Genomic DNA, 16,167 nt, shown 5'->3' with positions numbered 1-16,167 from the left:
GTGGAGGTGATAGCTTTGAGAACAGCTTGGCAAAGCCTGCCAGAAAGTGCTGGTGTTGAATTGGGGTGCTTGCTGGCCTTTTGGGGTTCTAAAAGAGGAGATGGACCCTCCCCTATGAGTTGTCTGATTAAAGTCAGCTTGGTGTCTCCCCCAAACCCCTTTTAATTTCTGCTCGCAGGCAGAGGCTCAGTCCAGCTAAATACTGAGCTGGGCCTTAGGTTTCTAAAACAACCTCCCTCCAAAAAAGAAGTTAACCCACCCCTTTCCCAAACTTTCTAAGGCTGTGCATGCCTGATTTATTAGATGCATCTATACTTAATCAAAAAGTTCCCAACTGCTTAACTTTAATCCCATATATTCATTCATAGGTGCCTGTTCTGGGAAGGAGGGATGTGTGTGTGTGTGTGTGTTTTCTTCTCATAAGGTTTGTTGTGGTGCAGCTGAATTCAGCAGAAATTCCTGAGGAAACTTTGCAGGCTGGCTGTGGCTGGAACTACAGCTTTGTGTCTCCTGACACCGTGCCAGCCAATGGTACACCAGGCAAACCAGATACACATGGATGGAAACACTGAACGTTTCCTTTTGGCTCTGCACGTGTACAATGGAAAACCTGTTCATCTGAGCAGGTGACTTCCTTCAGCTCCATGGGTTGTAGATGGTAGGTGAGTTTGGAGAGTGATTTGGTGCTGTTTCCTTGCCTCTTACCACCCAAATTCCCAGGTGGGCTCTGCTGACAGGTCTGTACTGGCTGTACCTAAAGGGCCTTTTCCTATCCAGTCCAGAGGAGGAACGTGTTATCCCACAGTGCAGTAGAGCCAGTCTGATTTGGAGCTATTTTCTGGCAGTTATTCAGGCAATGTTAATTAAAGATGAAGTCACTGGACACATTGCATAGATTCAGTAGCAGGCAAGCATGGCATTCCCGTGTCTTTTCCCACTAATTAATAAGTCACTTGGAAACCGTAAGGTTTCTCAGGTCCTCTGCACAGATGCCAGATCAGTCACTTAAGAAATCTCTGACTTTGAAGATTAAATTATTTCCCCATTGTAATTATTCTACAAAGCAAAGGGTTGGTTGCAGTCCTATCAGAACCCTTTGGTTGAAATAGAAAACCAGATTGCATTAGAGCAGAATGAAGGGGTGTTTTCCTTATGGCATTCAGTCCCTTGGAGCGTTGGAGGTGCAATAATAAACAGCTTTCCTGTGGTTGGGTCAGCTGAGAAAAATAGGGTTCATTTGGGAGGAGAGATAGTTGATTACAGGCTGCCATTTGGGTTATAATGAACACATCTCTCTGTGGTGTGGAGTGTGTTTTGGGGTGCAAAAACGGGTGCTGGAGTGCATTAGCACTGCAATACTGACCAGGGCAGCCAGGAGCACAGGCTAGCTGTGAAGTGGAACCCAGGGCCAGTGTGACATCCAGAGTTTGTCCTGCTTGGAGTCAGCACTGCACCACTGAAATGGGTCCATTCAGCTCCTCCCAACAGGAACATCTCCTAGCAAGCATTTCAGCAGCAATAACGTGCTTGGTTTTCTTAGGTGGGCTGTAATGGCTGCAAGGGAAACAGTGGTGTCCTGTGTGTTGCAAAGAACCTGAGGGGGGAAAAGTTTGGGGGGTTGTTTTGTTTTGTTTTTTAGTTTTTCCCCACTTTCTGTTATTTCTGGCTTCCTTGGCTGTAGAGGAAAACACTGAACGGGACCAGAGTGTAGTCACATTTTTCAAAAATTAGAAGACAAAATGAAAAAAAACTTGTTTTTTTTTTATTTTATTCATTTTTTGGCTAACTGCTGTGACTTTTTTGTTTTTAATCCAGGCCAGTACTGGGAAATGGGGCAGAAGGGATAATATTTTTGTTTGGTGACACAGTAGCACGAAACACTTCAGTTTCCAAAAGATGCCCATGGGGAGTGAAGGATTTGTGAAAATGTTCCTATGGGGTATTAGCATGCACTTTGTTTTTGAAGTGGTTGCTAATGGCATTTTCTGTTGTGAAGAAAAGGAAAGTTTATTAGAACCATGCAGTTTCTTCTTCTTCTGGTAGACCAGTGGGCAAAGTGAAAAAGTGGGGTTTTTTAACAACAACAACAAAAAAAATCCTCCTAAATATTTGTGTTGCCACATTTTTCACCAGATCATGTTACTGCAAGAAAATCATTTATGGTTTTAATTCTTCTCAAGTGGGAGAGATGAAGCACTGAAAAAGTTGTGCTCTTCACAGGCTCATGGTAGGCAGTGAACAGATAGTGGTTGTAGGCCCAGCTGCTTCTCATGGAAGTTACTGGGTGACTCCTGATTCAACTGATTCAAAGCCTGCTGAAAAATCTGGGCAAAGATAGATCCATCCTCGTCCTGCCACCTTAATGAGATGGCAGAGAAGGAGAAGGGCTTTGCTCATTAATGATGTCCCAGCAGGTTTTCATTTTGGGCAGAAGAGCTGAGTGGAACTTGCCACATGAACAGAGCACTGGCACTGAGCTGGAAAGTCGGTGGAGAGGTCCTTGAAAATGGTGTAAAACTGAACTGGGATGCTTTTGTCTCCACAGTTACACAAAACTGAAGCTGCAGGTGACTCCAGAGGGGCGCATTCCTCTGAAGAAGTAAGTGCCATTCCCCTGCCTTACCATGGGTAGTCTCTGCTGACTTTTGAGTGTGAATATATGTTTGGGATGAGCATGTGGCCCCTATGTCTGGAATGATGACTTTTTCACATGTTTAGGATGCATCACAGGGAATGTATGGTATCACAGTGATGCTCAGGATGGCTCTGCTCAGATACCCTTTGGGTGTAGGTTGCCCTTGGGATCTTGAGCAAGACATTCCACTTCTCTGCCCTTGTTCATTCCACTTGTGAAATAAAAAACCCCATAATTTCTTTACCTCAGAGACATGTCGTGAGGGTGAATAGATTCAAATTGCATGTCACTGGGGTGATAGGAAGAGAGCAGGGGTGATTCCTCCAGTCACTGTCTGCTGTGATAGGGGCTGGTGCGGGGCAGAGTTAAACTCGCTGTGAGCACCACTAAACTCACCTCTGTCACTGAGCAGCCAGCAAATGGAAATAAAGAGCTAAAGATGTGATAGACTGGGAAGAGATATTCAGTCTTTAAGTCAAGGCATGTCTTTAACCAATTCTCTCCGTTTTGTCTCCGTTTTGCAGCATATACCGCTTGTTCTCCTCTGACAGAAAACGGGTGGAGACGGCGTTAGAAGCCTGTAATCTCCCATCTTCCAGAGTGAGCATCTGCATTTGTTCAGATAAGCACTGCTTGTGTTTGGGGGTGTTTGCTCTCCACTGACAGTTTGTTCAGGGCTGATGGTGCTGTGCTGGCTTTGCTGCTGGAAAGGTCCTCAGCAGCGGGTCCGTCTTCCCCACACAGAAGTTCTGCACATCTGAGTACCTTTGGCTTGAAGTTGTGTAGGGACCAGGAGCTCTTGGAAGAGGTATGAATGGAATAAAAGAAAGGGCAGAGGTTGTGGGACCTGTCCTGGAGAAATCCTATGAGGATATTTTAAAGAATAAGTGATTGTTGCCCGGTTTTCACGGTGTGATTTCAGAGCAGTGTCAGCTCGAGGTGTAGCTGACAGTGTAATCTATAGCCTGAGATGAGTGACTGGCCACACTCACTGTAGCTCATTTAAAAGGTGCATGAAGTAAGTGTTGCAATGCTGTTAATGCTGTGGGGATGCAGCCATTGTGTCCTGCTAATCCAGGAGCTCTCCTCAGCCCAGAGCACTTGCAGGAGGGTTCCTCACCCTCAAGGCTTTTTTTTTCCAAAAGGAATGAGCTGGAGCAGGTGATTCCAGTTAATGCTGGGGTGCAGATGTCCTTAGTCACAGAATCACAGAATGGGTAAGCTTGGAAGGGACCACAGAGGGTCACCTAGTCCTGCCTCCCTGTTCAAGCAGGGTTCTCCTCACAGGTGGAGATTCTCCTCCAAGCAGCTTCCTGCAGGATAATTCCTACATTCAGGGGTCCAAGAGGTGGGGCAGAACTGGTCTGTCGGGAGAACCTGCATCTCCTGATCCCTTGCTCTTGTAGAAAACTATGTGCTGTGAGGTTTCCTGGATGTTTGCTTCCCCAGTTGTTAAATAAAGGCAATTCCTACAGCTCCAGAAGAGCAATGGAGCAAAATCTTCACAAGCCAAACTTCAGATACCCCTTACAATGAGACCTTCCTTCATATGTGTGGCAGCTTAATTCCATAAAATTCCAAGGAATGCTTGCAAAGTAGGTATAAAAGATCATAATCATCTCATCTACAGTTAGGTTGTGAGGTTTAGAAACGTGGAAAGAATAGTTTTAAAGATGAGTTTTCATTTAATTGTTAGCAAACAAGATATGCAAGAAAACCTCTGAGGCACTGCTTTTAAATCAGTTGGTTTATTACTTCTGTTTATTACATATATCTGAAAAGAAAATCTAAATATCACTGGAGGCCTTGAAAGAAACCGCAGCCTTTTTGTGCTATTTGTTTAAGCAGGGCCAATTTCACACACACGTTGCTGGCTACTTGTTGCTGGGATACCATCTCGAAAATTATTCACAGCATAAAGTAGATCTTTCCTTTGGTTGGGACAAAAGAGAAACGCTCTGCATGCACCAAAGAAAACTGTGCTGTTGATCATCTTTGAAAAACATTGTACAAGTGTGAAACTGGATCTCATGGAGGTGATGGAATAGAAGAAAATCAGAATTTCAGCTACAGTTTTTTTCCTTTGGGTTCCTGTTTGTTTGAACAAGTAAAGTTTGGACTTCCAACTCTTCTGCCCTATTGTACTGCAGGACAATAAAGCCTTGGAAGAGCAGTGGACTCCAGCAGCAAGCAAGATGTGGATATCAGGGGGTTTGGCTTTTTGTGAAGGGGCATTGCTTTTTTGTTATTGTTGGTTATTTTTGCTTGTTTTGGTTTTGTTTAAAAGTGCCTTAAATAGAATTTGAAGAGCTTTCTTTTAGCTGCCTTTTTGGCTGTGAAGGCTGGTTTCTGCCTTGCAGTTAGTGTAGGGGTTCACAATGAAGCACCAGTGAGCTTGACTGTTAAAATAAAATAACTTCCTATTGAGCCCTGTCTGTGCAAATAATCGGAATTAGCTCTCAAACATGTAAGAGACTGGATACAGATGTTGTTATAAAAGCAGGCAGGTTCCCAGACAAATCATAAATCAACAGTGCTTGAAATGAGTGGAGAGTCTTAATCACAGGATAAAATTGAATGCCAGTGTTAAGGAAAGCTGGAAATGAGGGATGCTCTCATGTGGTGCTGCAAGTTTGTGCTTTGTTCATTGGTCTCAAAGAAGAGAGGAGCCCATAAGGTGTGTGGGTGGTTCCTCTGAAACGTGGATGGCTCAGACCAGGCTGAGGAAGGGGGCAGCGTATTTTAATCCCTCTCTCGGCAGACGGGCTTTGGGAATCCAAATATAGTTGCCTGAGGTTGTGCCTGGGGTGGCAAAAGCTCTCATCTCCCATCTAGATAATTGTGTTTTGTAGCCCACTGATGATGGTGCTGGGAGGAAATGGTTTTTAAAACTATCTGCACTTATGCCTGAAGACTCGTGTTGGTTTTCCTCTTTGTAGTAGGTGTTTGGAGATACAGGGTGGGAAAGTGAGGGATATTTTCTTAATTGGAACCGAGTGGCAAATCAAAGCTTGGATCTCAGGTTGTTGGAGGAGACCCACATTTGTTCAGCTGAGCATCTTCAAATCCCCCATAAAGGAAAACATAGGTTGATGGGAGATTGTAGTTCTGTGGTAATTAGAGAATCAATGTTTAAAATGAGGGGTTATAGGCAGAGGGGGCAGGGGAGAACGGGGTGCCAGCTTTAACAAGAAAATTCCCAAGCTTTTTGAGAATCCTGGACTTTGGGAAAATACAGGTCTCGACAGTCCAACCCTGAGCCGAAAGCCCCACAGGACAAAACCCTCTGGAGCCTCTGTGGGGTTCACAGATGACAGGAGACAAAGCGCCGCCTGTGCCATTCGTTTATTTATTTTGACCTAAAGCCGGAAAAATTGAGAAAAGTTTCCTTCCGTCCAACAAAGGCTTGAACCGATGCTTCCTGTTCCCTTGGCAACGGCGTTAGACAGGCAGAATAAATACAAGCACTGATTTCCCCATGAGCAGCTTCGCCTCTGACACAACCAGGGTCCAGTGGTGTGTGAAGCAAACAGCTTTGTGTCCAAGTTACCATTTTTCTTTCTCCAGTCCTTCAGATTTGGGCAGGTTTTGGAGCTGTGGAGAGGCATCACGTTGGGCCCATGTCATAGCTTTGGATTAAGGATGCTCCAGCTTCGTGCAAAGGACTTTTCAAGTCTCTCCAGTTAATAACAGCAATTCATTTTTTTTTTCACACAAAAATATAATGAGGATGATGAAAGTGTCATCTAGAAGCAGGACTAAATTTAAATTTTTCTAAATTTTAGAAAATGTCAGAAAAAACCCCCGTGACATGTCTTCTATTAGGAGAACATTTTTATTGAATCCTGTGTAAGAAATCTGATTGCCAAATGTGTTACATTGAGGGTTTAGGACAAAGATGTATGGAAAAGCTACTCTGTGTGAATCTTGCCCAGAATTGTGGCATCTTGGACGTGTGTATTGGTAATGACTCAGTGACCCACGTTGTTCCCCAGTTCTGTGAAAGCTTTGGAAAGCTGAGTGATGTGGTTTTCCTCTGTAATGCTGCTGTGTTCCTCACTGAAGCACTTGGGCTCAGCAGCACTGCCCAGCCACTTCACTGGGACCAATACATTTATTTATGCTCTAGATAAGGGGTTAGAGGGGGAGATGTCCCTTCCTCCTCCTTCACAGGTGCTCAGAGACAGAGAGAACTTTGCCTTGTGGAAGCTGATAGAAGTGTTTGTATGTTTTTTTAAACATGTACCCTCTAAGCTGCTCTGTTATTCAGGGGAATTTATTGTTCTGAGAATCTGGGCTCCTTTTGATTTCTTTCCTGCAACCTAGAGAAGCCAAACAGTGAGTGATCTGTTTACAAAGAACATATAAAAGTGCTGTATCTCTCTTTCACTCTTTCCCTCCCCATTTCACAGAATGATTCAATCCCTCAAGACGACTTCACGCCAGAAGTGTACAGAGTGTTCTTAAACAACCTCTGCCCTCGGCCTGAGATCGACCACATCTTCTCAGAGTTGTAAGAAAACACACTCATTTATTTATATGTTTACTTATTTTCCCCATTCACAGATTTTCTGGGCTGGGGGTGGGTAATCAGGTTATTTAGACTATGGCAACATGCAGTGCTTGCCAGTAACAGATTTAATTGTCAAGCAGGGCTGTTATTTAACCTTGGGTTCCTTCTTTCCCAAGCTTTTGCCTCCATTTCTAATGGCTGGAGTTTTAAAGGATTTGTTCCTAGAGGAGCTGAACTGCCAGGTCTTGGGTTTTTTCACGTGGATCAGGGTAGTTTCCAAGAAAGTAAAGGAAGAAGAGTAATAAGCAGTAGCAGCATGCAATAGGCATGAGAATATGTATAATCACCCCCAAAAGCTTAATTAAGAGTTGCAAAAAAAAAAAAAAGCAGTAACTTCTAGGATTTGTGTATCATAAATTCTCACCGTGAAATTAAATTAGCAGCTGGTTCCAGCTGATTTCATACGTTCTGTGACGAGCTCTGTGACTCGTGGTGCTTCACCCCTCGCGGCACATCCGGGCACTTCCCAGTTCCAGCACATCCTGATCCATGGAGTCAGAACGTGAAGCGATAGGAGAGAAAGGCGATTTCCCAAACACATCCCAAGACCACCAAAGCAATTACTGACACTGCTGCCCTGACACTGTGCTTTCAGGCTTGTTTGCTCTGCAGCTGAGGTTTCGGAGGAGCACAGCCCTGTCCTAGTTTGCTCCCACTGAACCCGGGGCAGGCTCTCCATTCCTCTCTGCCAGTCCTGGGTGCTGCAGAGACAACCCCGGGCACATCACTTGGCCTGGAGGCTTCCTGGGTCTCCCAGCTCTGCTCTTTTTACTGCCTCTCTAAATAGGCATCTTTTTGTTTGCTTTGCAAAGTGCCTCAGTGTTTTTAGCAGGTTTGTAATAAAAAAAGACCCAAACAAATCCTGGAATAATGAAATCAGGGCTGCTGTCATTGAGCATTAAACCCAAATAGTTGGGCCAGGATGAAGTGTTTGTGGCCAGCTCGGGATCGAATTCAATGTTGTTTTCTCTTTTACTGTTTTAAATAGCTGAATTCCAGGAATTCAGGGGAATGAAAGGCTTTTAGCATTGCTCTAAGTCTTCCCATTGATGTCAGTAATGCTGAAGGTTTTTAAAGATCCTCCTCCTACAAGTTTGATGGAGAGTCTTTGTCGTTACATGCTGGCAAAGTAAATTAGCCCGGAGACACAGCGGGAGGATGTTTTTGTTGTTTGATACTTTGAATCTTGTTTCGGTTTCCCTGGGAAGTTTCAGAACATTGAACAAGATTTCAAGGAAATGTTTTTTTAATGCCTCTGCTGTTGCTTTAATTTTTCTCCAGCGGTGCCAAGAGCAAACCATACCTTACTGTTGATCAGATGATGGAGTTTATAAATCTGAAGCAGCGTGACCCACGATTAAACGAGATCCTTTATCCACCCCTGAAACAAGAACAAGTTCAGGTGCTGATTGAGAAGTATGAACCCAACAGCAACCTAGCAAAGAAAGGTCAGTGCTTTTTATACTCTTGCTGTACTTGGATTCTGATTTCCAACAGTAACCCAGTTATCCTACAGCACATGCTAAAGGAAAATTTGGTTCAAAATCCGGTTGCATTTCCAGCTGTGTGTGGTTTGGATCATACAAGCCTGGGAGACATTATGTGGTGTGTTTGATTGGGTTCAGTTTAGAAAGGATGGGGCTGGGTTCAGTGTTTGCTTTTCAATGTATATCATTGATAGAACAGTTGCCCTGATACATGAACTTCAGCAGAAACCTTGCTGTCACATGGCTGTTTACCAGCAGCTGAAATGCAAAACTGAAAGAAGAAATCAGGGACAGTGAAACTAAGCACATGATAATTCTGTAATTTAATCACAGTATTAAGTCTAGCCTTCTGCTTTTGGATGAAGTGATGTACAAAGTGGGATGTGAGATCAGCTCAGTGGATTTCGGGCTGTAATTCCCTCTTGAACATCTCAGGTGTTGTCAGGGATTAACTGGGCATTTTGCCATGACCAGTGAGAGAAATCCTGCTCAAATCTCTGCAGATTTTTGCTACCACCACAAGTCTTAAAATAGCCTTCAGTTTGTGTCTGCATCCTGTTCTATCCCAACTCACATATCCTAATGGTCACCCCAGCTTTTAATGCGTTCGCACCTTAGAAATTGTAGGGCCTTGGGAATATCCTGCAGAACGGGTCTAACATGAAAAAGAATGGTTTGGTCCGGGGACTGTGGGTCCAGAGGCCACACAAAGACGTCTTTCCCAAAAGTCTTGAGGTTCCCTGAAGGCACTCCAGCCCCTCTCCCTGGAAGCCTTCTGACCTTGGCATCTTCCTGAAGGAAACCTAGAGCTCTCGATACCATGGTCAGTGTTGTCTCTCAGAGACTTCTGATTTTTCTCATAAGGCTTCTTATTTCTTCTACTTCAGTGAAACTCGGTGTTCCCAGAGGTTTTGCTGGAGGGTTAAATCCTGCTTCTCTATCGCATTCATGCAGACTTGCCTTTTGACGTCAGTGGGAACCCGAGTAAATGAAAACGCGTTGTGACCTCCTTTCTCATCTGGGCAAATATTAGAACAGTCCCCTGTGCTTACCTTGTTTCACATCAGCGACAGGAAAGTCTGTTACCTAAAAGATCATTCTTCTTACCCAAATATTGGCACTTCATATAAACCAAATAAAGGGTTTATTAGAAGGAGGTGTGCTAACAGAACATCGGAGTCAAAATGAAATCACCCTCTGACTAGCAATAAGGAGGAACTGAATTTAACAAGGGAAAGGCAGGTCACAGAGAGTTAATTCCTTTTGTGGGATTGTGGGTTTTTTTTTCCCCCTCTTCAAACTTGTGCTCTGAGGTCCAGCTGGCACAGCCTGAGAGCCACCTCTGTGCTGAAGATGCCACCTCATATAACACCCTGTCTGGCAGCTGAGCTGTAGCAATTGGCACATGCTCCAGTGCAAATCTCCCGAGCTTGCTGCCTTAAAATGACAGGAATTGGCTAATCAGGAATGACATGGGGACACAATATTTTCTGTACATCTGCTCCGAGTTGGGAATGCAATTCACTGTATATTAAATGAGGTGTAGGTGGGCGCTCAATCCTACACTCGTAGAATAATTGCCAAAAAAGTGCTTCATGTCTATAAAATGTCACCAAAAATGTAACTGGATATTTTAAATAATTGTTTAACCTCTTAATATGGTGTTCTCTAAAACGGGTTCTCAGTCAGGCTTTCTGCTGTCAGAAAGGACAATTCCCAAGGTCGTTGAAGTGGAATTTCCAGGCAGTTCTTGGCTGGAACCTCAAACACAGGTACCAGAGCAACTTCTGAGAGTCTGGTGCATGTGCTTCTTAGCAAATAAGATTTTATGCATTGAAAAGTTCTCTTAAATAAAAGTAGGGATTTTCCCTTGAAAACACAAATCCAAATTCATAAAATGGAAACAATGCCTTTGTACAGCACCTGAGTCCTTGCTGCCCGCGCCCTGTTTGGACAGTTCTGGATCTTCAGTTGTCTGATGGTTATTCTTTCCAATTTCCTGTCTGAGTTCATTATCTGTGCACCACCACTGTACAACAATATTCTCCTTTAATTATTCTATTATAGCTAATTAAATGAATTTTTAGTGACCAGTTGTACTGTGTGTCGGCTTTCACAGCACTGTTCAAACTCTTTTGACACCTCAGAATTTCCCTGATCACCATTGTGGCCCTTCTGTTGTACCTGTTGCTGCTCAACTGCAATATTTGGAGCACAGCAAGCAAGAGCTGTCCATAATATTTTAAACTTTTCCAACGTGGCTCCTCGGGTACCTGGTAAAATCAGGCTGCAGAGCTCTGAGTAAAGAAGGCTGCCCGTGTTCCTGCTTGTCACCGATGTATTTTTAGTTGTATTTATTGCTGGGTTTTGCAAAATCAGCAGAGACACGGGCTTGACATCTCCAGAGGTTAAGCATCTGGAGTAGTGTTTTGCTGTGGTGGAAGCAGGTTGTGATTAATGCTTTGTGTTGTGCAGCCCAGGAAAAGAATTCACGGTTTCCTTATCAGGTGGAAGCAGGAGGAAGTCCCTGGTACTGCTGAGCAGTCTCTCACTGTCAACAAAAGTGTTCTGGGGGGCTGTTAGGGCTGGTGAGGTACCATGTTGTAGTTTGGTGTTTTCAGGCTGTGAAGATTTGCAGTGGGTGTCTGGCATAACTGCTAAATATGTTCCCTCTCGTGTTACCGTGTTGATAATAGGATGGGCCTCAATAAATCGATTGCCAGGGGATTTACTGGGAATTTCTTGATTTGCTTTTATTTAATTCTTTTATTTATTTTTATTTAAAGGCTTGTATCAAAGTAAATTGTTCAGGGCCTTGTTACATTATGGATGGGAGAGGGGACATTGATGCCAAGTTTCAGATGTGTCTGCTTGCGGTGTCCAGGCAACAGTCCTGGTTTCTGGAATTATGGTAGATTTACCGTATAAACTTGCTTCACATTCTGCAGAAACTGTGCTGGTCCTTCCTGACTTAACAATGCAAATCATTCCTAAAAGTTTCTGAGTTCAGAAGGCCCCCAGTGCCTTGAGAGCTCCAATCCCAGTGTCCCAGTTTAAACCTTTCATTCCAAAACCAGTGAAGTGCTTTGAAAACCGCTGAGCCACAGCCTTGGCTCGAGGGACATCCCGTGTCCCTTAGAGACCCTAAACATGCAAGGAGAGCTGTACCCATGTACCAGACTGGCAAGGAAAGCAGTGAAGAACATGAAACCAAGGTCTGCCAGGGAAAGGAGCTCTGAAAAAGCGGCAGGTAATAAAATATGTGCTTCCCACCATTGTCCTTGGTGGGAGCAAGACAAGGGTTAGGTTATTATCAGCCATTATTTTTAGAGTGATCTTTATGGAATAAGCTTTAAAAATAGAGTCTGGAAGTGCTTTGGAGATTTTTCCTGGGTGGTGTGTCTACACACCAGATTGTACTTATTAGAGGGCATCTTTGAGATAAATAGTGGCATAGAGATGCTAATTTTTTTTTCTCTTAAGGATGCATTAATTTAAAAACTACCTCTGCTTATTTAATTTTAAAGGGCCAAACCTTTAGCTCTGCACAGAGGAAAATAACTTTGCTCTTGTATATCACAGTGTTTCTCTCTCCAGATTTTCTGAACTATACCTATTTGCTCTGTGTCAGTTTTGGTTAGACGTGTATTTAGAAGGATTTAGGGTGGTTCCACGACTCCCTTTGAATTCCAGTATTTATTCTGCTTTGCAGTGCACATTTATTGGTGGCTGTTGTGCTGAGTTTTTCTTGGATGATAAAATAAACTAAGCAATTAACACTAGATTAAGATGTAATTTTATACAGCATTTGCTATATGTATTTTTCCCATGGCAGCCTTAACACCAGGCAGCGTTCACTTCAGCACAAATGTGTTTTTTCCTCCCTTAAACATCAATGAAATTCAAACATTTTCATCCCACTGCATTAAATTTACCTTTTAGTAACTGCTTAAGAATAACTACACATTGGAGTCTTTTAATGGCAGAAGGGGGTCATTTCCTAGGCAACAGATTTTAATGGGAAAAACAAGTACCGTGCAACCATGGTTGTACTTTTAAGGCATAGTTCATAATATTTAAAGCCTAAATTCTGGTGTATAAATCATTCAGGCACATGGTAGGGGCTTCTGGCATGAAACATTTGTAGGAAGTGTTACAAAACAGCTGAAATTCTTTGCCTTCCGAACTCTTAACACTGTGAATTAAGAACACTTACCAAAAAAAATCCGTTAACTTGGGGATTTACAGTGTTTTCCAGCATTCCAAGGGGAGAGCTCTCAGCAGTGTTTCTCAGTCTCAAATGATGACAGAACAATAGATCCCAGTCAGGATTTATTACTCCTTAGAATGCTGAAGCCACACCAAAGCCATAGTCTATCCCATGCTGTCAGCTCCAAGTGCCAAGTTAGGTAGCTTACCAGAAAGCTTTTTTTTTTACATACTATTTTAAAATTAATGTATATGTGCAGCAAATGTAAGTGTGGATAATGTATCAGCATAAATAACTTTGACTCTACTTGTCAAAATGAATTTGCAAAATATGTTTCTGTAATACACTGTGTTTTCTTTTTATGAGCTTGGTTTTTGGTTACTAGTTAAGCTGTAAAATTAATTTCCTGCAATTCTTTGGAAGGCTTCATCTCAAGTAGAAGACTAAATGTTGTAAAAATCTGTGTAAAAATCTGAGTATAAAGTCCTCAATTATGAGGGTTTTTCGCATCTGCTCTACAGGTAAAGTGCATCATCTTTTTAATTGTAACAACTTGATAGCAGAAGGAATCAGTGATGAGGACTGGCAAGAATGGATTTTGCATCACTCCCTTCAGCTTTTGCTCAGAGATAAGGGACTCTTACGTCAATCCTGCATTACAGGGGTTAGGGAGACATATTTTTCTGCCTGTATTGTGCTTGACTCGGCCTCAGACTATCACAGCCCATAAATAGCAAACTTAGTCAGAAAGCAAAACTGTTGCTTTTGTGCTTGTTGCTGTTTTACTGCCTCTTTTATGGAGCACGGGGAGGTATTCAATTTTAGCAGCAGGATTTATTATTTGAAGATGAGTATCAGATCAAGTTTACTTCTGGAGACATAAAGCAGCGTGGACCCGAGGACCGAAGGAAACAAATGTAGATAAACTTGGAACAAACACTGCAGAGTTTGGCTCCTCGTTGTGACTCCTACAACTGTAGTGCTTTCAGCTGCAGAGGGCCCCTGAGGACGCAGCGGGTGACAATTGCGGCGATCCAGTGGGTGACATCTGGAAGTGGTGGCAGAGGAAGCACAGCTTTCCTGGCTCTGCCATAGGTGAGCTCGTTGCCATTTGACCACCCCCTTTTTGTGTGTCATTGTTGGGTTTTGCCTCATCCTTTGGTCGGCTGGACTAAATAAACAGTCTGTGCCTGGAGGAACTAGAAGTGACCTGGTGACCTGTGAGATTTTTGGGGTGTGTGGTGTCTGTCAGAACTCTTAACATGCTTGGAGTACGTACACTGCTGTAACACAGCAGCCATAGGAGGCAGTTTCCCTTAAAATGTCGGATGGAGTCATCTAACAGTATCCTCTAGCTGGAATGTGACTGTTCCCTATAAATACACCGGGGTTAAACACTGGGGAGGCAGAAAGAAGTGGTAAACTAAAGGACAATGTTGGCAGAAGAACACAGAGGGATCGAGTGGCCTTGAATAAATTTAGACTGGAAATAAAGAGAACTTTCCTAACAATATGGTCCTGGCACAGACTTCCAGAGGTGGTAAAGAGGGCAAAAAAAGCAATTGTTATGAAGGTAGAGCTCAATTTGTTTAGGAAAGGCATTGTCCACTGCAGCACTGCAGTGCCTGCAGCTGCAGAACCAAGTGTAAAGAGAAGGAAGGCCTTTTAAAGGGACCGAATTCCCTTCTTTTCAGTTTGTTTGTGCTGCCTTTGCAGTGCCACACCTTTATTCTTTTCTGCTTCTGTTTAATATTGATCTTTTCTTCAGCTGCAGGACTTCCTGGAAGTAAAAATATTAGCCATGCCATTTTTCTTTTTTTACATCTTTTTCACCACCTATAGCATGCTTGTACTCTCATCTCTTCCCATTATACTACACGACTTTTTGGCAAGTGCATTAATAGCTTATGTAGAGAAGTATCACTTAAGAGAAAAAAAAAAAGTATTTTTAGATGTCTTTTCCTACAACTTAGCAATTGGAAGTAAGCCAGCATGTAACATTATCCCATCTCCCAGGATCACTCCGAGGCATTCTGCAGAGGGTGTTTTTCAAAGGTTTGGGAAGACAGTGACATATTCCAGTAGTGTCCCTCTTTCCAGTCTGTCAGAAATAGCTATAGTATTGCTGGGATTAATGGTATTTTTATCTGTCTGATTTAAACATCTTTCCACTCGGCTGGTTGTCTGCCTTACAAATCTGCCGTGTTGCAAAGTGCTCGTTCCACTCCTAGCTGGGAACCAGTGTGAAGGTGGTTTTGTGGAGTTTTTAAAGATTTAATTGAGCCTAAACTGTCTGTCATGTCTTATCCTGTAAGGGATATCCTGTCAGAAACAATTCCTGCTACGTCTCTGCTGAAAATTCCAGAGCAGCTGGAGAATGGGCTCGTGTCTGTAAAACCCTGCGATGCCTCAGGGCTTTCTGCCCACCGTAATTTTTTTTTGATGGTTGCAGTTTGGGCTCGAAGTGTTCAGAAATAGCAACCTCTGAGGTAGGAAAGGGGTTCCTTGGCACTGCAAGGACACCCTTCCCACGGCTGTGTCGCTCTGCGTTGCTTTGCAGTGCCAGCTGACACCATCAGGATGTGGATTCCTTGGGGGTTTCAACAGCCAAGGCCCTGCTCTTGGATGAGAACCTGGAATACAGTAGCTGAGTCTAATGTAAAGCTTGCACAGACCAGGCCAGCCCTTTTAAGCAAAACTAAATTTGGAAAAGGAACAAAAAAGGCAAAGCAGAAAAGGCCTGCCAAGGAGTGAGCTGCAGTCCACTGTGGGTCTCTGGCTGGCTTCAGATGGAACAGTTCTTCACAGACCAACCCTGAAGTTGTTCACCCTCCTTCAATCTTTAGACTTAGGAGAGATTGGTACCAGAGTGGGGGTTTCCCCACTCCTTAACAATTACTGATCATTCAAATTTATATATATCTGTCTACCAAGGTTTTAGAAACTGTTCCAAGATTTGTTTTCCTTAACACAAAACCTCTGCTTACCAGAATCTCTGAACTGTGACCATGCTTTGTAACAGCAGAGGTTTTCAAAGCTGCTGCAGACATTTAAAGGATCAATATCCATTCAAAATAAATGTGTTCCCAACATATAAATTTTAAAAGAAGAGAAAATATTGAGTGTTTAAAATCTTCCCTGCTTAGGTGTGTGTTTTGCTGTTTTCTCTAGCACTACCAGAGAAAAATACATCCATTGCATGGGCTGTAGCCCCTGTGGGTTAGAGCCCTTCTTTCTTAGGAGTTTGAAAAGGGATGAAAAA

At 43.2% G+C, this 16,167-nt stretch overlaps 1 protein-coding gene across 2 annotated transcripts in view; it reads left to right on the top strand.

Annotated features, from left to right (window-relative positions):
• The window catches only part of PLCB1 (phospholipase C beta 1), a 335,327-nt gene that overhangs the window by 204,372 nt on the left and 114,788 nt on the right, over positions 1 to 16,167 (top strand). For both annotated transcript variants that reach the window (XM_027693456.1, XM_027693457.1), the window contains exons 6-9: positions 2,546 to 2,599; positions 3,160 to 3,235; positions 7,048 to 7,148; positions 8,490 to 8,656. In XM_027693456.1, the coding sequence (XP_027549257.1) occupies positions 2,546 to 2,599; positions 3,160 to 3,235; positions 7,048 to 7,148; positions 8,490 to 8,656 (398 nt within the window). The remainder of the gene's footprint in view (positions 1 to 2,545; positions 2,600 to 3,159; positions 3,236 to 7,047; positions 7,149 to 8,489; positions 8,657 to 16,167) is intronic.

The sequence above is a fragment of the Neopelma chrysocephalum genome, unplaced genomic scaffold (assembly GCF_003984885.1).
Source record: "Neopelma chrysocephalum unplaced genomic scaffold, ASM398488v2 Primary Assembly neopelma1_91, whole genome shotgun sequence".
Taxonomy (NCBI): domain Eukaryota; kingdom Metazoa; phylum Chordata; class Aves; order Passeriformes; family Pipridae; genus Neopelma; species Neopelma chrysocephalum.
This window is presented reverse-complemented; position numbering and strand designations above follow the sequence as displayed.